At 53.5% G+C, this 27180-nt stretch overlaps 1 protein-coding gene across 5 annotated transcripts; it reads left to right on the top strand.

Annotated features, from left to right (window-relative positions):
- Positions 1-127: 127 nt before the first annotated feature.
- Positions 128-27138, top strand: Lrrc8a (leucine rich repeat containing 8 VRAC subunit A). 5 transcript variants are annotated; one of them, XM_052725302.1, is made up of 4 exons: positions 128-250; positions 3100-3209; positions 18897-21061; positions 25214-27138. In XM_052725302.1, the coding sequence occupies exons 3-4, from the start codon at positions 18905-18907 to the stop codon at positions 25487-25489; spliced, it is 2433 nt and encodes an 810-aa protein (XP_052581262.1). In that variant the 5' UTR covers positions 128-250; positions 3100-3209; positions 18897-18904; the 3' UTR covers positions 25490-27138. The 5 variants fall into 5 exon arrangements, with proteins under 5 accessions (XP_052581262.1, XP_052581264.1, XP_052581263.1 ...); XM_052725304.1 differs by having other exon boundaries at positions 140-250; positions 3105-3209; XM_052725303.1 differs by lacking the exon at positions 128-250 and adding an exon at positions 519-868.
- The last annotated feature ends 42 nt before the right edge of the window (positions 27139-27180 follow it).

Genomic DNA, 27180 nt, shown 5'->3' with positions numbered 1-27180 from the left:
CTTGGCGCAGGCGCGTTGGAGAGAGTAGGGTGAAGCGGTGGGAAGCGTTCCCCTTTACAGACATGGTAACGCCCTGACTGCCGCGGGTGCGCCCGGCCGTGACGTCACTTCCTGGGCGGAGGAGGGAGAGTGGTGCAGTGAGGGACAAACAAAAGGAGGGCGCCCGCGGAGCGCGGCGTCCGGCGGCCGGCGGGACTGTGTGGCGGAGGACCGGGGCTGCCTGCCGGGCGGCTGCGAGCGGCGAGCTAAGGTGAGCGGGTCGGGTGGGGGATGAGACACGCGCTGTCACCTCACGGAACCCGTCCTGATGTGTGCCCCGCCTCCGCAAGTCCTGGGCGGCTCTCGCTGCCCGCGGGCGCCGGCCACCCAGGCCCTGCGCCGGGCTGCGCTCCGCTCGGCCCGGCCTCCGGCGGGCGCCGCTCCCAACCCCACCCTCCTGGCCGTGCCGCGGCTCGCGAGCCCCCTCCCGGGCACCCTGTGCTCAGCGCGCGCCTCTCACGCGAGTTTCCGCCGCGCTCTCCCGGCCACACTTGCTGCGCTGGTCCCCGCCGATCCGCGCTCCTCCACGCACGCGCCCTTTTCCCAGTGGTTCCACCTGGGCGTTCTCTGGACAGCTCTCCCACCAGCTCCCCTAGTTCTCAGCCGCGGGGCTTCCCGGCGCCAGCTGCTTTCCTCGGACCCCTCCCTCTTCCTGATCTGCGGGACAGTTTCCATGGCAGGAGCACAGGCTTTTGGGACCTCGGTCTTTGGGCTTCGGTTCCCCGGACGACCGGCTCTCGATGTGAAACTCCACTTGGCTCTGCCCTTGTCTTCTGTATCCATCAGCGGGCAGGAGTATCAGATCTGTGAAAGTGTGGGTGAGCTGAAGGTCAGCAAAGATGCTCCCAGGCTGAAGGAAGAGCTCAGAGAGCTGTTTGTTTGTTTGTTTGTTTGTTTTTTGAGACAGGGTCTCACTATGTAGCCTTGGCTGTTCTAGAACTCTCTATGTAGACCAGGCTAGCTTCGAACTCACAGAGATTAGCCTGCCTCTGCCTCCCGAGTGCTGGGTAAAGACGTGGGCCACTAAGCTGTGCTTGAGCCCTGGGTTCTTGAACCTGCTTTGGTGAGGATTCCTTCCCTTCCTCTGGACTGGAGTGAACCAAGATGGGCTGGCTCTCCTCTGATGCAATTCCTGCCTTTTTTGGGAAGGACACCCGAATTGAGTGAGCGATGAGTGTTAGCTTTTTCCCCATGGGAACTGGGCTGACATAGTGGTAGTTCCAGGACAGTCACACTTACACTGCCTCCTCTTCCCCTGCCTCAACCAACTAGGATCCTTTAAGGATGAGGTGTGGAAGGGGGAGAGGGTGTGTGAGGACAGGGGACACTTGTGTGCTGAATTTTGGGGGCAGAAATGAGTAGCCAGGGGCTCCAAGGTCCTTGCAAGTGTGTCAGTGGTACCTTTAACCCAGCCATCTGTGTTCTGCCCTCTGGAGCAGACATACCGGCAGACAGTCAGACAGACAGACAGACACTGCAGAAAGAAGAGTAGGTTGACTGTTGGGGGTAGGAAAGTGGGCGTGTATTCAGAGGCCCCAGGTGGGGTGGTGCCAGTGTGCTAGGCCACTCGCACTACTGTTTCCTTGATGAAGGTCATCCTCTCCTGTGGCTGTCTGGAGTAGGGCAAGGACATATGGGTAGTGCTGGAGGACAGCTTCCCAGAGCGTGTGAGATGGGGTTTGATGCTCCACTTTGGGGGATGGTGTATAATAGCAGAGACCAGAGAAGCATTTGACACCCCCCCCACCACCACCACCAGAAGTCAGCCTCACACATTTGTTCTCTGTACCTAAGGCATACTTGCTAGGATGAAGTTTCCTTGCAAATTTGAGTGGCCTTTGTGGAGGGTGTGGGCTCGTGAGGCTCATCCTAATGGGGTAGAACCCCAGCTTGCTGCCTACAAGAGCTGGAACCAGCCTGTTCCCCACTCACCTGAGACTGTAGATGATTCCAGGTTTTTACATAGAGATACCAAGGCACAGGCTGAGCAGCCAAGACCTCCTGATAACTCAGGAGGAATAAATGTAGACTTTAAATAAAGCAGAGGAAGGAGGAGGGGCCTTGGGTTAGTGAGCAGGCTGCCCAGGGTACATGTCCTTCAAGAAGGGGCTAGAGAAGCGTGAGTCCAGAGCCCTACTTTAGTCATGGCTGTGAAGTGGCAAGTTACTGTCCAGCATCAGCAATGTCCCAGTCCAGTCCGAGACAGAGGGTGGGGCACAGGTGGCCTGGATGGCCTCTGCTCCTTCCTGGCTCTGGCTGCTGGATGCCTGCATGTCTTGTCTTCCTGTGGTTTGGGAGACTGTGTTTGATGTCCATCCTTTACCAGAGACTGCATCCTCACAAGTTGGCAGGTACTCCCCAACCCCTCCTAGACCCGTCCAGGTCCTGCCGTCTGCTGCTTCCTTCCTGGATAACTCCTAATGTTTTAACTCCCTCACAGCTGGGCCACACTGCCATCTTGGGCTGCTTTTGCTGTCTCCCAAGTCTGGAGTGGCGCCCACACTCCTCTCTCACACTGCCACCTTGTCTCTGGTAAGCAGTGCAAAGCACAGTGCCCGGTGGGGAGTTGAGTGCTTGCTCACTATGGAGAGTGTGTCCTCATGTTTGAGTAGAAATCCTTGTCTGGCCTGGCTCACCCCTTACCACTCCTCTGTCCCCACTTCCACCTCCAGGACTAGTTGTGACCAAAAAGTAGCTTGTAGCATCTTGCCTACCTCTTCTCTCCTGCCAATGAGTACATGCTCTGCTCCTGCCTGGATCATTCGCCTACTCCTCATGCTCGGGGATCACCAGAAACCTGCTCTTCTAGCAGCCTGTACTAACTAACCCCTCTGGTCTGGGCTGGGCCTGAGTCCCCAGCAAGGGCCTTGCCTCCAGATTGAAAAAACTGCCTGGGGGCTCTTTGGAGAACTAGGGTCTGTGGGGCAGGTGCTCCTGTTGCCCTAGAGCCCCATATAGGCCCTGACAGTATCCCCAGGCTCTCTAAAAATGCTAGCCCAATGTAAATATCTCTGAGACCCACAGATGTACCTATTGACTGTAGCTCTTGACTTCTCCTAGGGCAGCAGCCGCGTCCATGGAGCAGAAGGAATGCCCCGGACCCTGTGCATCCAGACAGGGACCAACCTCAGCACCAACAGCCAGCACGAAGATAGCAGAGCCACCTTAGGGTAAGGCCCTCTCCAAACTGTGTGTACTGCCTCTCCCAGGCAGATAGCATGGCCCACGCCTCCATTGTCATAGTCCTTTGGCCTTTATAGGATCCAGGGCTTCTGAGTGTTCCTGCTTGCTCTGCCTTGGTGTTTTTGTTTTTGTTTAGTAGTGGGGACTGAACCCAGGGCCTCACATGTGTCACCCAAGTGCTCTATCTTTAAATTACTTCTTAATATGTGTCTGAGGCTGGCCTTGAACTCCTCATCTCCCTGCTTCTATCTTCCAGTCCTAGGATTATAGGCACAGCACCAGCCTGGGGTAATGTGGTACTGGGGATGGGACCCAGGGTTCTCTGTGTGCAAGGCATGCACTACTAGCTCCCACCCCCAGCTTTCTCCTTGGACCTTGTTTCACCTTTATAGTAAGGCAGGATCTTCCTAACTTGCGGGGTCAGACCTTGAACTCGCAGCTCTGCCTCAGCTCCTGAGTGGCTGGACTCCAGGCTCTGTGAGCAGGCCCAGCAGGCTGTGTTCTTTGAACCCAGTGCTGCTGCACTGGGCCTCACATTTGTCTTCCTCCCCCTACATCTTACCAGTGTGGATAGCTAGAAATGCTGCCTGTGCCCCATTTCCCAAGCTGTGTTCCTTTGGACACGAACCCCTTTGGTCCAGCTGCTGCAGGACTGGTCAGAGTCTTGAAAGCACGGGCTTGAGCATGATGAATATGAGCAGTCCTCACGCTTACGTGGTCATATGCATATCTGTTGGAGGCGGAGGTTCCTTTAGACTGTATACTTTCTTCTATTTGCTTTCTGAGGCGAGGTTGTACTCAGACTGGGTAGGTAGCTGAGGATGGTCTCCTGCCTCCTGAGTGCCTGGATTACAGACTTGTACCACTGAGTGTGCTTTCTGTGGGTGCTGGACCTGGACTCCAGGGCTGTGTGCACACTAGCAAACACTACCAACTGAGCTCTTCCTCCAGCCCTCCATTGCACTGGAGAGGTTGCCCAGGACCAGAGGCTCACTAGCTAGGACCTGACTCAGGGTTAGAGCTAGTCAGACTCTCAGCCTTGCTTGCTGAGGGACTGTGGGCATCTCAGTGTTGAGAACCTTGGCTGCAGGTGGGTCTGCAGCCCTGTTGTCAGCACTGGGGAGGCCGAGGCAGGAGGTTTGCCAGCCTGAGCTACATACTGAGACTCTGTCTCAAGAAAAGAAACTAGGAAGTGGATCTCTAAGTTTGAGGCCAGCCTGGTCTATATAGCAAGTTCCAGGCCAGCCAGGGCCACATAGAGAGACGTAGTCTCAAGAACAACAACAAAACAAAAAGCAGATGGAACAGGGTGAAGGGAGCTCATTGGCATTGTTAGCAGGAAGTTAGGTCTGCAGCAAGCCTCCAAAACAGGTGGTGGTGATAGTCACTTTTTGAGGACTGGTGTGGAGAAGGCACTTAGAACACTCTGTGACAGGATCTTGGGATCGTTTGCCAAAGCTTGAACTTGGTCTCTGTCAGTGTTAACTCATAGAAACTGAGGCTCAAAGCCAGGAAGCAACATGCTAAATCCACCCATGAAGGACCATAACGTGGATTTGAACTCAGATCCTGTAACTCTGTCTGGGTCTGGTCCTTTGTTCTTGCCTCAGTCCCCCAACCTCTGTTTATGCCTCAGCTTTTCCTGGAGGATTGCAAGAGCCCCCACCCCACCCCCAGCCTGGACTTTAAGGAAATAGTCATCCTGGGGGGTGGGTGGGGGGGGTTGCTGCTGCTTTCAAAATCCATGTAGCCCAGGCCAGCCTCCAACAGCTTTTTTTTTTTTTTTTAATCAAATTGTATTATGTGTGTGAATGATGAATGTTTTGCCTGCATGTATGTCTGTGCACCATGGGTGTGCCTGGTACCCTTGAAGATCAGAAGAGGGCTTCAGATTCCCTTGAACTAGAGTTAGAGACAGTTGTGAGCTGCCGTGTGTGTGCTGGGAATCGAACCTGGGTCTTCTGTGAGAGCAACAAGTGATCCTAACTCTGAGCCATCTCTTCAGCCCCAACTCTTGATCCTCTTACCTCAGCCTCCAGAGGGTTGGAATTGTAGACGTGCTGCATCATACTGTTTAGATTTTAATGTCAAAGAGAAGGTAAAGTCCTGACCCTGTCTTCGGAGACCGGGATAAATGGAGAGACTCCCACCACATCTCCTCTCTGGTGCCTGCTTCATGAAAGTCAGGGCACTTTGGGGCTGTCTGCTTTGGCTCTCTTGTTTTTTGGAAGGGCAGCCAGCATCTAGAGCCCTTTCCCAGGACAGATTCAGACAGGCTGCTGAGCCTGGCAGACAGAAGGCACATTGCTGCTGCAGCACCCCTGGGGCCCTGCTCTAGCCCTGCTGGGCTTTTCTGCTTGTGTGGGGCCTTGACATCAGAGAGGAAGGTGGAAAACGCCTGGTGTGTGGTGCTGTTCGTACTCTTGTTTATGGGAACGAAGCCAGCAGTGACTGCTTTACCCTGTGGGAGCTTCCTGTTGGTTGTTGAGGAACTCTGTCCTGGGAGAGAGGAGGCCTGAGCTGGAGCCTGCCTTGCTGGACAGTGGTGAACAGGAAGCAGTGGGAAGTGCCTATGTGAGATGGGAATTCCTTCTCTGCTTGGAAACTGTACAGAAGAGCCACCACATGCTGGCCTGAGGTTTGACCTGCCAATTTTGGCCTCTACTGTCTGCCTGAGCTGGGGCCTAGGTGCAGTTTAGAGAGACGTGTGGCATTTAAGTGGGATTGGATTGCTGTATATGCCTTTCTGTCCCGTACAGACACTTGAGTCATAAGTTAGCCCTGACTCTGTTTCTCCTTACAGTACCTAAAGTCAGTTTTGTCCTGGTCGCAGAGTGTTCCTTTCAGACATAGATCCCAAGGGTTGGATGATAAGGGCAAGGGCTTCCTAGTGGTTTGAGTCTACAGATCTACTGTTGGGCACAGCTGACATCAGAACATTTTTTAAAAATGGGATCTCGCCGGGTGGTGGTGGCGCACGCCTTTAATCCCAGCACTCGGGAGGCAGAGCCAGGCGGATCTCTGTGAGTTCGAGGCCAGCCTGGGCTACCAAGTGAGTTCCAGGAGAGGCGCAAGGCTACACAGAGAAACCCTGTCTCGAAAAACCAAAAAAAAAAAAAAAAAAAAATGGGATCTCATGTAGCCCAGGCTGGCCTTGAACTCCTGCTCTCCTGCCTTTACCTCCCAAGTGCTAGATTACAGGTGTGCACCTCCATACCCAGCACCAGCAGGGATTTTTAGAGTGCGTCATGTCAAGTCCGGCAGCTGGAGTCTGTGGAGTGTTGTTTGGCAGATTCTGAGTTTTCTGCGGAGCTCCCTGCCCACTTCACCTGCTGGTTTCCTAGGTCCTCCCGGCCTTGCCCTCCAGGTCCTCCTCTGCTCTCCCTTGCCGTTTCCCCGCTTCTAGAGAGACAGGAGCTGGCCTCTGAGTAGCTGATGGCTCGACTTCTCCTTGCCCTCCTCCCCAACACCTTCCCCTCCATGAACATCCTCGGTGCTAAGAAGCCCTACCAGGTCACTGCATTCACCTCCACCCCAGCCTCGTGAGTGGGACCGACAGGAGGCCAGGCTTAGGGGACGCGGTCACTTGCCTCAAGTTGTAGGTGACGACACAATACCGGGCTGAAACTGAAGTCATGGCATGGTGACCTGTGCTCTGTCTGCTCCACCCTTCTGGTTCCTCTCTGTCTCTTTACTTTGAGGGTGCTTTCAGAGTGTGACCCCAGCTCGTGTGCTCAGGCTTGGTGTCTGCAGACAGTGCTGGGAACACTGACCAGGAAAGCACTTAGCTTCAGGACAGAATCCATCTTTGGTGAATGAAGCCAGGGGAGGGGAGTAGAGCGCCCTCCAGAACCAGGTTGCCTATGTGTGTTTTAGTGTTTCTGTTTGTCTGTCTGTCGTGTGTGTGTGTGTGTGTGTGTGTGTGTGTGTGTGTGTGTGTGTGTGAGAGAGAGAGAGAGAGAGAGATGGGCTCTCTTGGTGTGTTTCTGCTGCACCTCCTGGTTTGCAGTAAGTTGTCTTCTGTCTCTTGAGGGCTTGAAATCTCAAAATTAAATTGCTTGCTGCATTACAGCCACACGCTTGGTGTGACGTTCCGCCGGTGTAAAAGTGGCTGTAAAATTCCATGGTTTCACGTGCTCGCCCACCTCAGAGGCGCAGCTGCCAAACCCGTGCCCTCTGTGACAGCCCGACAAATGTGCTGCCCAGCAGCTCAGGTGGTGTGGCGGAATCCTGGCCTGGTGGGGCAGCTGGCGCCCCCCAGCTGGCTCCCTGGGTTCTTATTCGGGGAGTGGGTAGACAGCTTGCCTTTGGCTGGGTCCCCTTGCCCGCCTGGGCCAGGCCAGCACCTTATTCCCCTGGACCCACAGCATATGTGTTTACAAGCTTGTCCAGGGTTCTTACACCTCCGTTTCTTTCTTTCTTTCTTTCTTTTTTTTTTGAGACGGAGTTTCTCTGTTTAGTTTTTGGTGTCTGTCCTGGATCTTGCTCTATAGACCAGGCTGGCCTCGAACTCACAGAGATCCACCTGGGTCTGCCTCCTGAGTGCTGGGATTAAAGGCGTGCGCCACCACCGCCCGACACCTCCGTTTCTTAACCAGTCTCAGAAGACAGAAGGTGTTCATGGCAGCTCATTACCAGTCTTCAAGGATGCTTTGTCCCCAGGTACACAGACCCCAGACTCCAGTGTTTTTTTAACTCCTGAAATACTAGAGACTGCTGAGTATGACTTTCCAGGGGTGTTTGCAAAGGCCTCATTCTGTTCATGCCTTGGCAAAAGGAGGCTTTTCCTAAGAAGCCTTTTGAAAGACCTGTGGATGCATTGGGGCCCAGGAGACCTGTTGTCTTAGGGACCGCTTGGCATAGTGGCAACTCAGATCTGGGTCATCTTCCCATTCACCTCTCTGGACCTCAATTTCACGTTGTTAAGGGACTTTTCAGCCCTTCTGTTCTGAGAGCAGCAGCAATAGTGACATGTGCCTGTAGTCCAGGAGGAGTTCATGAGTTCACAAATTCAGAGGCAGCCTGGGCAACATCTCAAACAACCCCCTGGTAATAGCTGTAGTAAGCATTTTTACTGCGTGGGCATGATCCAAATGCTTTTTTGGACCGCTTTATTCAGTCCCCACTCTAACCCTCCGAGGAAATAGACATTCCAGCCCGTTTTACAGGTGAGGTGAGATTCTTTTCTCAGGTCACTCACTGGTGAGGTTGGAGCCACCGAGGTTTGTCTGGCTGTTGAAAGCTAAGGTGCAAGAAGTGCTGGGCCCAGAGCAGGGCGGGCAGTGGGTCTGGGCCTCACCTGCTGCACTGCGTACAGGATTCCAGTGGCCAGGGGGGGTAGTCCAGGAGGTGGCCCTTGCCTGTCACCTTTTACCAGAACACAGGCCACACCCCTACAGGTCTGCAGAGGACGGACCTGTTTGGGAAGCCCTGCCCTAAAGTGAGAGCAGTTCAAATACTTCTAACCCTGCTGCTCCAGCCTGCTGTCTCCCCTAGGCTGTTTCCCAAGAAGTGGGGGAGTGCCCTTGTGTGCAGGGTAAGTCCCCAGCCCACAGTCTTTGACTCATTCCAGCTGGGTGTGGGGGTCTGGTCAGGATGGGTGCTGTGTACCACAGGAGTGGGAGACCTCCTCTTACCTCCTAGCCCCTACATGAAGAAGCATAAACCCTGAGGCAGATTCATAGGCCTGAGACCGTGGGGCTTGAGACTCAGTGTCTGACAGGGCCTCTGAGGACCAGCCCTTCCCCCTCCCTGAGAGCATTTTAGAGGGACAGCGGCCCATCTGTGCTTCAGGGAGGGTGCCAGCCTCCTCTGCCTGCAGGGAAGTTTTCTCTTAGGCTCTGTTTGTGTTCAACAAAAGGCTCTTTGTGCTCTGCATGCTTGCCAGCTCCTGAGGGCCTGTGGCCCAGGTGTAGGAGCTGCCTGAAGTTCTGTAAGGTCTGGGCATGCTTGGGTGGTCTCTCTGCAGATGGAAGGGGCAGCATGTAGTTTCTCTGATCCTGTGAGTGTGTGTGTGTGTGTGTGTGTGTGTGTGTGTGTGTGTGTGTGTGTGCGCGTGTGCGCGCGCGCGCGCGCGCATGTGTATGTGTATGTGTATAAGAAGCATCAACAGGAAATTAGGTGCAATACAGTGCACTGCTGTAGTTCCAGCTGCTCAGGTAGCTGAGGCAGGAGGATCATCCATATCAGGGCTTTGGGGCCAGCCTAGGCACCATAGACCCCTCTTGAGGAAAAAGAAGAGGTGTGAGAGGGGAGGAGTGAAGACAGGAGGAGGAAGGGTGGGAGAGGGGCTCTGAGTGAAGACGGGGCCTGATGCCTCAGGGCTGTCTCTTTGGGCCTTTCCTGGGCCCTCGAACCAGTAAGGAACTCCACCCTCACCTAGACTGAAACGGCAGAACTATGGGGCAGTCTTAGGGATGGCAGGTTGAGTTGTGGGTCCATGCCCTCTCACCTGCGCCAGGTTTCAAACAAGTGCAGGACATTATCTTGTCCTCAGTTCCTACAGTGACACTCTGGACAGCCATGGTCCTCCTCAGTTCCTACAGTGACACTCTGGACAGCCATGGTCCTCAGTTCCTACAGTGACACTCTGGACAGCCACAGTTCCACCTTACAGTTGAGACAGCAGAGCGGACATGACTAAATGATGCTCCCCTCTCCAGGTTCTTCCTGCCCTGTGTGTTGCCCGTTAGAGTGAGGGCTGTGGTGGCTGTGGTGGCTGTGGTGTCACAGGGTGGCGAGCACAGGGCTGACCTTTCCTCGTGTGGTAGCATACTGTCCTTGTCAGTTCAGTTATAGTCCCAGCAGTCACACAGGGCTGAAGGCAACTTTTTCCCAAGTGTGTTTCCTGCTTACAGACACAACATAGTTAAATAGTAAGATGTGGAAGAGACAAGCTTACCCACCCTCTGACTTAACCTCGTGGAGTTCATGTGCTTTCCCATACATGCAGTAATGAGGGATTTTTGTTTGTTCTTGATTTGTTTCTTTAGACTGATGGACTGTTTTGGAATAAGAACAGGTATGTGTTAGGTTGCTACAGCTCATGCAGGCAGCCCTATGCTCTTGAGCAGCGGTTCTCAACCTTCCTAATGCTGCAGCCCTTTAATACAGCTCCTCATGTTGTGGGGACACCAACCATAGAATTGTTTTTACTGCTACTTCATAACTAACTTTGCTGCTGTTATGAGTCGTAATGTAAATATCTGATATGCAACTCTGTAAAAGGGTTGTTTGACCCCCAAAGAGGCTGTGACCCACAACCTGAGGACCACTGCTTTAGTGCATGGACCCACAACCCAACCTGCCATCCCTAAAGACCCTCCCATCGTTCTGCTGTTTCAGACAGCCCTCAGAACCACTGCTTTAGTAGATGACAGATGACAGGATGGGCCGATGGGTGAGGGCGCCTCTAAGCCTGACAACCTGAGCCCATCCCTCAGCTGCTGCGTGGTGGGAGGAGAGAGCTGCACCCCTCAAGTTGTCCTCCGGCCTCTCCTTGCACTTGGTATGTGCTCTTGCATATGCACGGGTGCACACGCACACATTAAATAAAGGAAATTAGTTACAATGAGAAAGATTGCACAACTCGTTTTTCGTCATCTTCTAGCTGCAGAGCTATTTTTTTCCTTAATAAACTCTGCTCACTTGCCCCTCACTCACTCTCTCTCTTTCTTTCCCAAGACAGAGTTTCTCTATGTAGCCGGAGCTGTCCTGGAACTCACTCTGTAGCCCAGGCTGGCCTCAAACTCACGGAGACCCACCTGCCCCTGCCTCCCGAGTGCTGGGATTAAAGATGTGTGCCGCTGCCACCGACGAGCTTTTCTTTGCTTTTCCTGTATGATACGTGTAACGTAAAATCCTTGTTCTCACTGCATTTGGTGTAGGCTGGTGGCTCAGGGCAGGGTGTTGGATGGGCAGGGGTGGGGTGGTGATGTTGGCTGCATTCCTTTCTGTACAGTACTCCCCGCCTCTATCTCAGGAGGGTTCATCTTGCAAACATTCCTTTGTGTGCAGCTCCCCGCCCCTGTCTCGGGAACTTTGTCCCCAGGAGTTCCCCCACTCCCGGGAGACGCGGCTCTCTTTGAGTTTGACCTCTTGGTACTGTTGTTGGTGTCACCTGGCAGCAGTGACCCTGTCCTGACTGGCTGCTTTTGGGGACCACACCTCTCGTGTCCTTGTCAGCAAGTTCTTTTTAGACTGGTGTCTCCGGGACATCATCTGGTCGTTGCATACAGGTTTGTGAAGAGGGACATTCCTGTTTCAGAGCTACAATAACAGATGTTTAGGCTAAATTATGTGCTTGGGGTCACAAGATGATTTCGTGCTAGAGATGAATTTGAACTCACTGGTCTCCTGTCCTTCCTCTACCATCTGCCTGCCACCTAGGGGAGAGCAGTGGCTCTCTGGGTGGCTTATTTGACCCTTCTGCAGCTTGCTTAGAATGCATTTCTGTGTCTCTGGGGATGGGGCAGGATCTGGCATGGATGGGGCTGCCTGCTCCCCATGCTCAGGGACAGTGCCCTTGGGCAGAAAGAGTGTATACCGGCTGGCAGGAGGGGCTGTGTCCACTACTGTAGTCACCTGCACTAGCTGCTGCTGCCTGCTGGACCTTCACAAGTGTGAGGATGGGGAGAGGACCAGCCCCTGGGCTGGTGCCTTTTATATAATGAAATAGCTTAGGCCCATAGGGAAGTGTCAATCCTGCGTCAGAGCTCAGTCTCCTTCCACCGTGGGGGTCCCAGGGATCTGACAGGACAGATGGGCAGAGCAAAGAAAGTCTGCAGACCTGGAAATGTCAGACATGACACTCTTACCTCTGCAGCTCAGGGGGAAAGAATGAGGCCTAGAAACTCTGCCAGCCTCAAGTTTCACATGGTCAGAACTTCCAACACTAAATCCCAATGAGTTAAAGACCTGAAGCAAGGGGCTTGGGGAGATGGCTCTTAAGATGGCAGTTAAGAGGACTGGCTGTTCTTCCAGAGGTCCTGAGTTCAATCCCAGCAACCACATGGTGGCTCACAACCATCTGTAATGAGATCTGATTCTCTCTTCTGCATGAAGACAGACCGCTCATATACATAAAATACATGAATAAATAAATCTTAAAAATAAAACAAACAAACAAACAAAAAAACCTGAAGCAAAGCTTGGAAATGCTTGGGAAGGCAGCTCAGTGGCAGGGTACGCATCTAGCACATGTGAGACTCCAAGTTTGATTCCCTGTACCAGAGAGAGACAGTCCTAACGTGCCTGCCAACAAAGCTCAGTGGTGCCACGCTCACAGAGACAGGGCCAGTGCAGAGCTGGGGGTCTTGGTGGACTACATGACAAGAACCCCTTTGAACAAGTAGTTGCCATCTTCTCTCAAAGTCCCCACCACGCTGGATAAAAACGTCATCTCTGAAAATCAAGAAAAGAAAGATGAGGCGGTGCCTTTAATCCCAGCACTCGGGAGGCAGATGCAGGTGGATCTCTCTGAGTTCGAGGCCAGATGAACCAGTAGGAAAGAGGACTGCAGGGCCAGCGAGGCGGCCCAGCAGGCAAAGGTGCCGTTGCCAAGGCTGACCTGACTCCAATACCTACATCTGCATGGTAGAAGGAGAGAGTCAACTCCTGCAGGTCGACCTGACCTCCACTTAGAGCCCCTCTCCAAATAAATAAACGAATCTAATGAGAATGAACTCCTTTCCCGCATTTATGTGATTGTAACATATGTTTATAATGAAAAGAACTGAACCGGAAGTGAGAAGGACTAACGGCAGCAGTCCTCTGATTACCACCTTTACACAGTTAGCAGACATGCAGTCTGTCCCTGTGTCCTTACGTGTTTTTCACAAATGCACTTTTGTCTGCTGTATAGTATTTCATCCTCTGATCCTTTAACAAATATCTAACCCATGGCCTACAGCAGGCACACCGTTTCCTGCTTTTGCTCACTGTGATGACTACCCCTAGGACGGTGTGTCTGTCTGGGAGTCCATCTCAAGCACTTGCCTACCTTTCTTTTCTTAGCTCATTCTGCTTGAGAAATCCTTATTCCACCTTCCCACACCCCAAACTCTGCACACAGGCCTGGCATGCGCCCCAAATGGTCCGTGATATACAGAAATTCCCAGCCTTTTCTCTCCCCTCAGGGATCTCTCACCCACCATACTGTCAGCCTCCCGTCCATGTGACAGTCTCCAGAGGACATTGATTCATCTATGCTAGAACAAATAGGGCTGGGATGTGGCTCAGCTGGTAGACCGCTTGCCTGGCATGCATGAGACCCGGCTTTGACCCCAGTACTGGATAAACTGGGTTTAGGGGTACCTGCCTGTTATCCCGCACCGGGAAGGTGGAGGCAGGAGGATCAGGAGTTGAAGGTCATCTTCAGCTACATAGCGATTTTGAGGCTAACCTGTACTATGTGAGACCCTTTTTCTAAAAAATAAAATAAGAACTGGGTGGTGGTGGTGCACACCTTTGATCCCAGCACTCAGGAGGCAGAGGCAGGTGGATCTCTGTGAGTTCGAGGCCAGCCTGGTCTACAGAGTGAGTTCCAGGAAAGGTGCAAAGCTACACAGGGAAACCCTGTCTCGAAAAACCAAAAAAATAAAAAATAAAATAAGAGACCAGCTATAGCGAGGCAAGGCCCAGCCCTCTTCTGACATTCCTCAGCCCTATTTCACACCCTTCCATCTTTGTTCTTGGGGAGAGACCTGACTTGACCTGTTTCTCTGTTGCCTCCTGAACCTCACGCAGAGCTACACCTGATCTCCACACCTGTGTGCGGCTTTTCGCTTTCTTTTTGAAGGCTGTATTTATTTTGCATTTTATGCTCGCGTGTGTGTGTGTGTGTGTGTGTGTGTGTGTGTGTGTGTGTGTGTATGTGTGTATGTATGCGTATGCGTGTATGCGCACGTGCGTGTTGGCCAAGCACTTGATATTGCGCCATGACCATGGGCTCCATACAGTTTTGTAATCAAAAGGAAAATACATGTTGATTAGAAGCCTAAGCTTCCATTTTAGGTTTCTGCTCCTTTTCTCCTGTGGAAAAGCTCCCGTGGGTGCAGAGGTCGGGCTCAGCACTGTGGGGCATATCCTTAGTGTTATGGACTGGCTTTTCCTTGCAGCACATGAAGAGCCTCTTCGTTCCCATTTCCCATTCCACTGGCTGTTTGCCCACCTACTGTGTACTGAACCCCATCTCTCTCTCCACCTGGCGCCCCAGAGGCTTTCCTTCTGTTCCTCTCCTCTTTGACCTCTCCCACATACTTTCCTTTCACTAGTGAGTGTTGGAAGGCCTGCCCTGGGATGGGGTCCAGACATACCTGTTTTGTTCACCTGCCCCTCCCTCCCACCTCCAGGCTCTGGCCCAGAACCTGACACTGTCAGAAAGGAGTCAGGGCTCAGAAAGGCCAAGCCACCTGTCCAAGGTCACTCTGCCAGGGAGCAGCAGAGCCAGCCTGGCCCCAGTCTGCTGCTCCTCTCCAGAGCTCAGGGCCTTGGTCCCACCTAACTCCATGATGGCCTGACTGTATTGGGAAACTGAGATGGGTCTCTCCCGCCGCTGCCGCCACAGCAGGAGTCAGGACAAGGGGTGCCTGTGGGAATGACAGTAGCCCCAGGACCCAGGCCCTGCTTGAATGAGCTGGGGTAGCGTGCAAAGGAGGGGGCAGGAGGCTGGGCTCTGCTACTTGCCTTTCAAGTCCTTGACCCATATTTTATACACATGGGCGTATTTCCTGCAGTCTCTGCTCCCTTCCAGACAGGAAAACAGAGAATCTAGACAGCCTTCTGGTCCCTTCCTGAGAAAGGTTCTACCCCCATGTACCCATCCTATCCCTCTGCTGCTCTCCCGTCACACCCAGGGGCACCCGAGAGAGCTCAGGTGGGGCTGCTCACTGGAGTGGCCCCTGGGGATGTGGATTGTCTGGGCTGCACTGTGCGTAGGTGTGCAGTTTGCTCTTAAGCCTGTGTGTGAATTGGGCACATGATGTAATACTGAGCCTTAAGGAAGAAGCAAAGTGTGTGGTGCATGCCTACAATCTGAGCCCTTAGGAGACTGACACATGAGGATTGCTGAGTAGAGGTGAGCTGGACTATATAGTGAAACCATGCCTCAAAATAAATAAATAAATAAATAAATAAATAAATAAATAAATAAATAAATAAATAATAAAATTTGTTTTTTAGGAGAAGAATAGAGGCTGGAGAGATGGCAGTTTAGGCTCTTGCTGCTTTCCCAGAGAACCTGAGTTTGGTTCCCATGTCAGATGACTTAGAACTAACTGCCTGTAGCTCTTGTCTCCTCTTCACACACACACTCTCTCTGTCTCTGTCTCTCTCTCTCTCTCTGCAATAGTTTGAATAAGAATAGCTCCCATAAGCCTGGCAGTGGTGGCACATGCCTTAATCCCAGCACCTGGGAGACAGAGGCAGGTGGATCTCTGAGTTCTGAGTTCAATACCACCCTGGTCTACAGAGTGAGTTCCACGACAGTCAGGACTCCACAGAGAAACCCTGTCTCGAAAAACCAGAAGTCAGTCTAAAATAGGTTACAACATGATGAACCCTGAGGAGTCCCAGTTAAGGAATGGTCAGCATGATGGCAGGCAGCAGAGCAGAGCCTCAAGACCTCCAGAGAGACTTAGAACCGTCAGGGTCGTGGAGATGGCTAGACACAGTAGCTGCCAGTGTTTGGGGACTGGAGGAGTCGGTGACTAATGATCGGAGTTTCTGTTTTGCAAGAGAAAGAGGCTGTGCCAGCAGATGGTGAGGACAGCTGAGCCACAGCTCCATGCTTCACACCACTGGCCAGACACAGGCCTGAGACAATGGCTACATTTATGGTAGTTGCATCTTTTCACGTCCCAAAGCCAGCTGAGAAAGCCATGGGCACCACAGTGGGTTCTGGACTGGGCCCTCCCCAGCCTCTGCATGAGGAGCTGCTCCCATTGCTCCCAGTGTGGGTGCTTACTCACCCCTCTGGCTCCCTGGGTGCCGCCGCCGGAGGGTACTGCACCTCACCACTCCCTATAGCCCCAGTCCTCCCTGAGGCAGGAAGTGGGAGGGGTCACCCCTTGCTGGCCCTACCCACGCCACATCCACCTGAAACTGCTTGCCCACCACACCCAGGTCCACACCCATCCCTGCCCACTCCCCCGCCTCTGTTTGAGAGTGCTATGGACTGCTGTGCTGAAGAAGCGTCTGGCCGCAGAGGTGCAGGGGTCGCTGACCCTGCCAGCTCAAACTGCAGAAGTAATAGGACTGTCTGTAGGAGGTGACCCTCTACTCAGGTCACCTTCACCAGGCCTCGGCCTCCCCTGGGCTCTAGTCCGCTTCCTTCTCAGCTCTGGGATTAACCCACACTCTGGCCTGAAGTGGGGGACACTTTGGATGTGTTCATTACCCCCACGGGGCCTCACCAAGGGCTGAATAGAATCCAAGATGAACTTTGAGATGGGGGAGGAGGCAGGTGGATGAGCATGGATGGATTGAAGTGTCTCCTCCTTCAGGCAGCTAGCTGGTCTGACCTCTCAGAACCTGGGCTCCTTACCTGCATCTTGGAGCCTGACTACTACTACCTTGCTGGGCACACAGCTAGCTGAACTTGTCTTTTGTAAGGAGGCTGGCTATTCCCCATGAACTGACAGGCTCAACTTCTCACCAGAAATCAAAGGAAGTACTGTGGAATGGAAGCCACAGCCGATAGCTGCTCCTACCCCAAATGGCTGGCTCTCTATCCCTTCCAGTCTCCTGAATGAGTGGGACAGGATGCCTCACTCCCTCAGGCCCAGTCTAACTCCTCTCCTCCAATCTTCAGCTGCCCTGGATGAGGCCTTGGAGGCAGGAAAGATACCCTGTGTGGTTCCCAGCTGGAGGTCAGCTGTGTGATTCAGCCCGCCCTGCCCTCTCCAGCCCACCCCTGTGCCCCTCTCTCCCAGGGGTGTGGGTGGTGTACAAAGCCAGCTGGTCATTAGAGGGCTGGGGCCTTCCTGTGGGATAGGCACTCATCCTGGCCCGAGAGTCCGGGCCTCACCAGGAGAGCTGTCTCTGGGTGGCTGCCGGTATTGTCTGCTGGCCCTGAGGTGACCTAAACAATGGGAGCCCGGGGGTGGGGGCGGGGAAGCTGGACACCTTTGAGGGTTTCTTCAGCACCATGTGTATCAGACACCTACTGTACATGGGACCGTAGGCAAGAGGAGGGCAAACTCCATAGAGCAATGAAGCCTGATCTCAACCAGGAGGAATGGGACAGTGTTTTACTTGGTAAAAAAAATTCCATTGGGCAGATGTTATTGGGCAGATGTTTTACCTCCCTGAAACTCTATTTTCCCCTGTCTGTGGAATGGGCTAAGGGACAGGCGGAGAGATTCCAGCAGAGTCAGTGTGGGAGGAGCCTGCCCTGTACTGTAGCTATTGCCAGCTCCACTAAAGGCCCGAATGCCTCCTGCCTCAGGGCCATCCTCAGGTCCTCAGGTGCCCTCGAGAGACTGGCTGGGAGCACTTAGCACTTGTGGAGAGGATTCAACAGACTGAAGGAGCTGTTACTGCTGTCATGATCAGTGTCAGTGTGAAAATGCAGTAGCCTGGTCCCCTCCCCAGGGGGTCCCCTTCCTCTTCCAAGACAGTGAGACCTACCTAACACAGTATTTAAAGTTGGTGTGAACTCTAGATTCTGATCACGGAAATACGGGTTAAGTAAAAGCACAGTTTTACTTTTTAAAATGGGGGTGGTGATATAGCCCTTGTATAGCGTGCAGGAAGTTGTGGGTTTGATCCTTAGCAACTCATAAACTGGGTGTGGTGGCTTAGGGAGTAGACTGGATCAGAAATTCAAGGTCATTATTGGTTATATGCTGATGAGTCTGAGGCCAGCCTACAGCTATATAAGCCCCTGTCTCAGATGAAACCAACCCAGAAGTCAAGAGAGTTACCAGTCAGTGTGCACTGGGCGGCCTGACAGCCGAGTGAGCAGAGCCTCTTCCCCATCTCATGCTTTTCATATTTTTCCAGATGCCCTCTAGCGAACTTCCAGGGGTAGCTGCTTCCTGCACCCCACTCATTACAGTTCTGTAGACCAGAGGCAGCCCAGCCTCCTTGGCAGTGTTCAGGGATACCAAGGACCCCTTCCACCCATGTTGGTGGCACAGGCTGGCTCTCCCTAAAGCAGCTTCTGGTCCAGCACTTCTCAGTGGGCTAACCACTTGGGGCACAGAAACCACTGTAGATTCCCAGGCTTCCTGAGTCCAGCCAGATGGAGCTCTGGGGCGACTCGCCTGTACTTGCTGTTTACAGCCCCCTCTCCACACCGCAGGTTATTCACAGGAAGTTACACAGAGCCTCCGTCCTGTACTCCCACCTCTAGGAGGCCCTCACTGGACCTACTGTCTGTCCCCACAGTCCTGTCCACACCCACCATGTACAAACTTGCAGATGTGTTTTGGTTTCTTTTGTTTCAAGACAAGGTTTCCCTGTGTAGCTCTGGCTGTCCTGGATCTCGCTCTGTAGACCAGGCTGGCCTTGAACTCAGAGATCCACCTGCCTCTTCCCAGCAAAGGCTGGAATTAAAGGCATTTGCCACCACCGAGCAGCTCCAGTGGTGGAATTTGTATATTCTTCCCTCATCCTTGGGGTCCACAATTGTGATCTGCCTGTGGTAACTTCCTCTTATGGGTCCCTTTCAGGGTGAACCATGATCCCGGTGACAGAGCTCCGCTACTTTGCGGACACCCAGCCAGCATACCGGATCCTGAAGCCATGGTGGGATGTGTTCACTGACTACATCTCCATTGTCATGCTGATGATTGCTGTCTTTGGGGGGACGTTGCAAGTCACCCAGGACAAGATGATCTGCCTACCATGTAAGTGGGTCACCAAAGACTCCTGCAACGACTCCTTCCGGGGCTGGGCGGCCTCCAGCCCGGAGCCCACTTACCCCAACTCCACAGTCGTGCCGACTGCCGACCCAGGCCCCACAGGTATAAAGTATGACCTAGACCGCCACCAGTACAACTACGTGGACGCCGTGTGCTACGAGAACCGTCTGCACTGGTTCGCCAAGTACTTCCCCTACCTCGTGCTCCTGCACACCCTCATCTTCCTGGCCTGCAGCAACTTCTGGTTCAAGTTCCCGCGCACCAGTTCCAAGTTGGAGCACTTTGTGTCTATCCTGCTCAAGTGCTTCGATTCTCCGTGGACCACAAGGGCCCTGTCAGAGACAGTGGTGGAGGAGAGTGATCCCAAGCCAGCCTTCAGCAAGATGAATGGCTCCATGGACAAGAAGTCATCTACAGTCAGCGAGGACGTGGAGGCCACTGTGCCCATGCTGCAGCGGACCAAGTCACGGATTGAGCAGGGCATCGTGGACCGATCGGAGACGGGCGTGCTGGACAAGAAGGAAGGGGAGCAGGCAAAGGCACTGTTTGAGAAGGTGAAGAAGTTTCGGACCCACGTGGAGGAGGGGGACATTGTGTACCGCCTCTACATGCGGCAGACCATCATCAAGGTGATCAAGTTCGTCCTCATCATCTGCTACACTGTCTACTATGTGCACAACATCAAGTTCGATGTGGACTGCACTGTGGACATCGAGAGCCTGACAGGTTACCGCACCTACCGGTGTGCCCACCCTCTGGCCACGCTCTTCAAGATCTTGGCGTCCTTCTACATCAGCTTGGTCATCTTCTATGGGCTCATCTGCATGTACACGCTGTGGTGGATGCTGCGGCGCTCCCTCAAGAAGTACTCGTTTGAGTCAATCCGAGAGGAGAGCAGCTACAGCGACATCCCAGATGTCAAGAACGACTTCGCTTTCATGCTGCACCTCATCGACCAATACGACCCGCTTTACTCAAAGCGCTTTGCCGTCTTCCTGTCCGAAGTGAGTGAGAACAAGCTGCGGCAGCTGAACCTCAACAATGAGTGGACGCTGGACAAGCTGCGCCAGCGGCTCACCAAGAACGCCCAGGACAAGCTGGAGCTGCACCTCTTCATGCTCAGTGGCATCCCTGACACTGTGTTTGACCTGGTCGAGCTGGAGGTCCTGAAGCTGGAACTGATCCCCGATGTGACCATCCCGCCCAGCATCGCCCAGCTCACGGGCCTTAAGGAGCTGTGGCTCTACCACACAGCAGCCAAGATCGAGGCTCCTGCTCTGGCCTTCCTGCGTGAGAACCTGCGGGCACTGCACATCAAGTTCACCGACATCAAGGAGATCCCCCTGTGGATCTACAGCCTGAAGACGCTGGAGGAGCTGCACCTGACGGGGAACCTGAGTGCAGAGAACAACCGCTACATTGTCATCGACGGGCTCCGGGAGCTCAAGCGCCTCAAGGTGCTGCGGCTCAAGAGCAACCTGAGCAAGCTCCCGCAGGTGGTCACGGATGTGGGCGTGCACCTGCAGAAGCTCTCCATCAACAACGAGGGCACCAAGCTCATCGTCCTCAACAGCCTCAAGAAGATGGTGAACCTGACGGAGCTGGAGCTGATCCGCTGTGACCTGGAGCGCATCCCCCACTCCATCTTCAGCCTCCACAACCTGCAGGAGATCGACCTCAAGGACAACAACCTCAAGACCATCGAGGAGATCATCAGCTTCCAGCATCTGCACCGCCTCACCTGCCTTAAGCTGTGGTACAACCACATTGCCTACATCCCCATCCAGATCGGCAACCTCACCAACCTCGAGCGCCTCTACCTGAACCGCAACAAGATCGAGAAGATCCCCACCCAGCTCTTCTACTGCCGCAAGCTGCGCTACCTGGACCTCAGCCACAACAACCTGACCTTCCTTCCCGCTGACATCGGCCTCCTGCAGAACCTCCAGAACCTGGCGGTCACGGCCAATAGGGTGAGTGGTCTGCCCCGGGATGGCCTGCCGGGCGGATGGGCGGGCGTTCAGGAGAACTAGTACCTCGGGACACTTCTGAGGTTGAGGTCCTCACTTGTTTCTAGAAACTCGGATACTTGTTCAGGAGCCAGGCTCCCAGGCCTCACTGCAGATCTGCTAAATCAGAATCTCGGGCTGGGAGTCTGTCCTTGTCACATAAGCTCAGAGTTCTGCCACGAGAGTGGTGTGGTCAGGCAGGGCCTGTGTTTCAGGGGTGTCCATAACACAGGAAGCCCAAGACCAAGGTTCTCTTGGAGTGGGCTGGTGGGAGGTAGGTCTTAACCTGGAGTTTGTGGTATCTGTCTCCCTCAGCTTGTCTCCAATGAGATTTCGAGCCGAGGGGCCAGCTTGGGTCTCCTCAGCAAGAGAAGCTCTGAGGGCGGCGGCTTTCCTGGCTGAGGTGAAGGCAGATGGTCTCTGTAGCTACACCACTGCTCGTGTCCCTCCCTTTTCTGTGTCGGGCGCTGGAGGGAAAGGTTGGGCTTAAATGGCATGGCTCGTCCCCACCTGCTTTTCTGGAGAAGAAATTATGCAGACTGGGGCCTAGCACTGTGGGAAGCGATGCCCTTGAGACTGTAGGTGGCCTCTGTGCACCAACTCTTTGTGTGACTCGAAAGCCCCCACCAAGCAGTAACGGGGCAGTTAGATTGGGGCGGAGGGCAGGGCACTTCTGTGGCTTGTGGTCTAGCCTCCAGGGGAAACCAGGCTGCAGCCACTGCTGTTGGGTGGGAGGTTCCGCTGTACTCAGGATGTCTTCCTGTCAAAGGTGGGGAGCCTGAGGTTGGGGGCAGGAGACAGAGCTTGAGCACCAGATCAGCCACCGCCTCTGTGCCTTTAAGTTCTGCTGACTCTTGAGTGACGGTTGTGGTGGCCTTGAGCAGGTGCGACACCGCAGCCTCCTGCTGCAGCCTCCTGCTGCAGCCTCCTGCTGCAGCCTCCTGCTGCTGCCGGCTCTTTCTACCAGCCTCAGATGTGGAGGACAGTGGATCTAGCTCGCCTTGCCTCGACGTGGCACAAAGTGGTGATGGCCTAGGTGCTTCCTTCCTTGGTTGCTCCACCCCTTTAGTGCAGGCCATCCTGTACCCTCCCTGTCAGAGGGATCTGGCCAGTCCTTGTTTCCCCACCCCAGCCATGGTTTATGTCCATTTGAGAGTGTTCAACGATGATGGCCCAACTCCAGTGGTTTAGTGGGACTATAGTGGGACCCGTTGAAAAGAGGAAGTGGATGTCCATGAAGGAAAAACAAGCAAAAACGAAACAAAGCATGTTTGGGAAGTACTGCACAGGCCAGTCCCTTCTGTAATGTGGGGTAGGGTACCAAGTGGCTCCCTGCGGCGGCGTAATGTTGGAGCCTGGTTACTCCAGGAAGTTGGAACGGACTCTCCATCCCTCACCCTGAGGTGCCGGCTGTGCTTTAGGTGCTGAGCCAGACTCCTACAGGGTTCAGGAAGGTGTGGGACAGCTTTCAGCCTCACCTTACCTCGTCCCCCACCCCCGGGTTCTCACACCAGGCTTGCCTGTTAGTGTCGTGCCTGTAGGCTGAGGTCACCCCTTAGGAAAGGAGCTGGCAGAGGCATGTTCTTTAGGAGGAAGGAGACCCTCTGACACCCTGTTAAGCACATTGCTTAATCACATCCTGTCCCCACCCCCTGGAGTACCCAGAGAAAGGCCTTTTATAGGAAAAAATGTGCTTGGACCAATTACAGGCAGGCGGGGCCTGCTGGGTTTGAGACTACAGTAGGGTGAGTAGTGAGGTGGGAGGCTGGAATTGCACAAGGCTGCTAGGGACAGAAGTGAGGGTGAGTTTGGGAGAGCCTTTGAAGGTGGAGTTACGGGTCACCCATTGGGGAGGGAGTGTGAGGTGGTTCGGTCTTCAGAGGAATGATGAAGTGTACATCCTGTGTTGGGCCCTCAATGAATTGTCCTGAGACTTCAGAGTCATCCTTGCTGTGCTCCAAGATGAAGAGGGGTCTTGAACTTTGAGGTGAAAAGCGAGGTCAGCTTGGAGCATATGGCTCCTTATGCATGGGGAGTCAGTGAAAGGACAGATGTGGATCTAGCTTGTGACTGGCCAGAGGCAAGGCTAGGCAGAAGGGCAGAGGCTAGGTTATGTGAGCTCAGAGGGAGCACTTTTCCAGATGGTGGTCAGGAAGGTTGAGGAGCCATGGAGGAGGGAGCAGCCCAGAGGCTCCTGGAAGGGTCATCTTTCCTGAAGACCAAGTGGACCTGAGGTCATTTCTACGCTAATCAGGGAGCCACTGAGGTCTCTTGAAGAGACAGGATAGATGGTATTCAGGGTGACTGGAAACAACTTTAAGCCTTCGGTGGACTAGGGACAGGTCTAAAAGGTTAGGCGTGGCCATGGCCAAGCTACCAAAAGGACCTGCACTTTTCTCTGAGGCCTAGGGAGTGCTTGGTGGCAGAGTACTGGTAGTGGTGGGATTCTGGGGAGGGGACTTTCAAGAAGATGTCTCTGGAAGCACAGACTAACTCTAAGTGGACCTGACTCTGCCACCCACTGGCCAGAACCATTTCTGCTGCCCTTGACTTTGTATCCTTGGAGGTCACAGGATGTGTGGTGGTGGAGGTGGTGGAGGAGGCAGGAAGGCAATGTGGCTATTCTGGGAAAGCGCTGCTCCCTAGGTCTTGCAGAGCCCACTTCCCATCTATGCTTGACTTTCATATCCCTGAACTTGAACCTGTAGCCACCTTACCCCATCCCTGGCCATAGCAGAGGTAGTTTTGGATACCCAGGTCAGACATCTCTTTGAACAAATCACTGTGATCCTCCTGTTCTGGTGACTGAGGATATAGCCACACTCATTTCCCTACTGAGAAAACTAAGGTGGTCATTGGAGACCAGAACCTATGAGGTTAAGGTCCAAGACTGAAAAAAGGTCCTGAGTTAGGAATGCTGGAGATGAGAAGGATTTCTAGGCCAAGCTTTGTGTTTCAGAAATGGGGAAGCTGGGCCAGGTGGTGGTGGCGGCACACGCCAAGGCCAGCCTGGTCTCCAAAGCGAGTTCCAGGAAAGGCGCAAAGCTACACAGAGAAACCCTGTCTCGAAAAAACCAAAAATAAATAAATAAAATAAAAAATACCAAGGCTGCATAGTAAGACCCTGTCTCAAAAACATAAAATAAGAGAAATAAGGACTGGCGAGATGGCGCAGCGGTTAAGAGCACTAGCTGTTCTTCCAGAGGTCCTGAGTTCAATTCCCAGCAACCACATGGTGGCTCACAGCCATCTGTAATGAGATCTGGCGCCCTCTTCTGGCCTATAGGCATATGTACAGACAGAACACTGTATACATAATAAATAAATAAATCTTTTTAAAAAAAAGAGAGAGAAATTTAAGCCAGACATGGTGGCACACGCCTTTAGTCCTGGCACTCGTGGGTTTGAGGCCATCCTGGTCTACATAGCAGGTTCTAGAGCAGCCAGGGCTAGGTAGTGAGACCATCCCCAAACAAGCAAGCAAACCAGCCAAGGGGGCCTGGAGAGATGCTCAATGCTTGTCAGCACTTGTGCCTGCAGAGGACCTGGGTCAGTCCCAGCATCCACATGACAACTTAAAACCGCTCGTTAGTGCCAGGAAATCTGACACCCTCTTCTGGCCTCCACAGTCACTAGGTATGCACATGGGTGCATGTACATGCATCCATGTGGTCAAGGACTCACACACATAAAAATAAGTACATCTTGGGGGGATGGAGAGATGGCTCTGAGGTTAGGAGCACTTGATGCTCTTCAGAGGATGCAGGTTCAATTCCCAGCACCCACATGATTCTGGCCCTGGGATGTGGAGTTGAGTGGGACAAGCAAGAGCTGCCAGCTTGATGTGCCTCTTAAGGCAGGTACTGGGTAGACCCACCCTGCACTCTGAGAGCCCACAGTCCAGGAGATGACAAGCAGAAGGATTAGCATTATAAATGTTGTGGGACCCAGCAAGTTAGGATGGCTTCCTGGAAGAAGTGACTGCAGAGGCAATACCTACATACCAGTAGCTGTTGGCCAGATTTGGGCCCATACTAAGGATTGTCAGGCTCAGAGAAAGCCCAAAGGCCCTGTCCAGCCGTCCACCTCACCCTGGCTCTTTGCTCCCTCCTGCAGATCGAGGCACTCCCCCCAGAGCTCTTCCAGTGCCGGAAGCTGCGGGCTCTGCACCTGGGCAACAATGTACTGCAGTCACTGCCCTCGAGAGTGGGTGAGCTGACCAACCTGACGCAGATCGAGCTTCGAGGCAACCGGCTGGAATGCCTACCTGTGGAGCTGGGCGAGTGCCCGCTGCTCAAGCGCAGTGGCCTGGTGGTGGAGGAGGATTTGTTCAGCACGCTGCCACCCGAGGTGAAGGAACGGCTCTGGAGAGCTGACAAGGAGCAAGCCTGAGCATAGCCTGGAGGAGCAGCAAGGACCCTCAGCAGGCCCTCAGGCCAAGTGGGCAGCCCAGCTCTCCCAGGACTGCTGGACAGCCAGCCGGGGCCAGCCAGGCAGAGCCCAGGCCAGGCGTGAGCTGGGCCAGGGCAGAAGACAGGAATTGAGGGGCTGGCCCCTTTTCTCCCTCTGGGACTCATACACCCAGGGCAGGCACTTGCTGGGGACCGGAAACTCTGAGACTAGTCTCAGAGTACAGTATTTGGACAATCAGGGTCTTTACCCTGGGGGCCATCTCTGCCTCGGGCTGAGCGGGCACCAGAGACCCAGGGACAGTAACTTAGAGCTGGGTATTTATTTCTCTCCACCTCCCATCTCCTCCCTACAGATAGCTTAGACATTCCCAAGACGGTTTGACTCTGTGGGAAGTGTTGAAGCAACCTGGCAGTGTTGGCCTCTTTCTTTTCGGGTGATGCTGACAGAGTCAGTGCCCACCCAGACGCAGGCAGAGTCGGGTTAGGTGAGCCAGCACAGGATGGTCACCTTATTGGCACTGGGCTAGGATCTGGCAGCAGCGCTTGTGGGAGACCAGGCCTCCAGGTGAAAGGGTCAGGCCTGGGGCTTGCCCTGTCAGTTTTTGAAGATTTTCGTTTGTTTTGTTTTCTTTCTTTCTTTTTTTTTTTTAAGTCTGTTTTTTTTTTTTTTTTTTTTAAGCTTTGAAAATGATGGTTTGGTTATTTAAAAAAAAGAAAGAAAGAAAAGAAAAAAAAAAAAAACAACGACACTAAAGGCCAGTGAGTTGAAGTCTCAGGGTGGGTGGTATTTCCCCTTGAGCAAAGCAGCAAGACATTGAAGGAAACTTCCTGTCCCTGTGGTGTGGGCCAGGAGGTCTTCCCAGTCCGTCCTGACCTTGGTCCAGAGTGCTGTTTGTTCTCTTCTCCTGGGGCAGGGCTTTTATTTTTGTTTGCTTTTAGGGTTTTTTTGGTGTCCTGTTATTTTTTTCTCCTCCATGGGTCTTGGCAGGCACCCTTTTCATGGCTGTCAGCCAAAAGGAAAGCTCTGGAGCTGCCAAGAAGGGAGGAGACTTGGGCTGACTAATCCCCAGATGAACGGTGCTCCATCCCTGCCCCCCCCCCCCCCTTGTGCCCCTCACGCACAGTGTTAAGGAGCCCGGGCAGCTGCTCCCCCAGACTCTGTCCCACGAGTGTCGTGGGTTTGCTCATGCCTCACTCGCCTCTGCTGCTGCTTACACTGGCTCTGTCACCATCTGGTCCCTCGTGAAGAACAGACATTTGAGGCAGGTTGGGCATGGAGAGGTCACCACTGCGAGGGCAGGTTCCCAGTTTTTGATTCCAGGCCAGTTTCTATACTGGGCACCTGGTTTGCACACAGTACAGTTAGCGCCTAGTGGCAGTGAGCCACTTTGCTTTAGATCACTCACTAGGGTCCCCACTTTAGAAGGGGCCTTGCCTTAGATCAATCACATGGACACTAAGGCACGTTTTAGCGTCTCTTGTCTTAACGACTATGTCTGTCCGTCCATTTGTGTTTTCTGCGTCGTGTCATTGGATGTAACCCTTGGAAATACTGCACACTAGCCTCTGTCAACCATGAAGCAATCCGTTACACATGGGTCAACTATCCAATAAATGTATAACACAGTTGCCTCTGGAGGTCTCCATGCCATAGAACACGGGTTTGTCCCT

Source organism: Peromyscus californicus, unplaced genomic scaffold (assembly GCF_007827085.1).
Source record: "Peromyscus californicus insignis strain IS unplaced genomic scaffold, ASM782708v3 Scaffold_7__1_contigs__length_154581171, whole genome shotgun sequence".
Classification (NCBI taxonomy): domain Eukaryota; kingdom Metazoa; phylum Chordata; class Mammalia; order Rodentia; family Cricetidae; genus Peromyscus; species Peromyscus californicus.
This window is presented reverse-complemented; position numbering and strand designations above follow the sequence as displayed.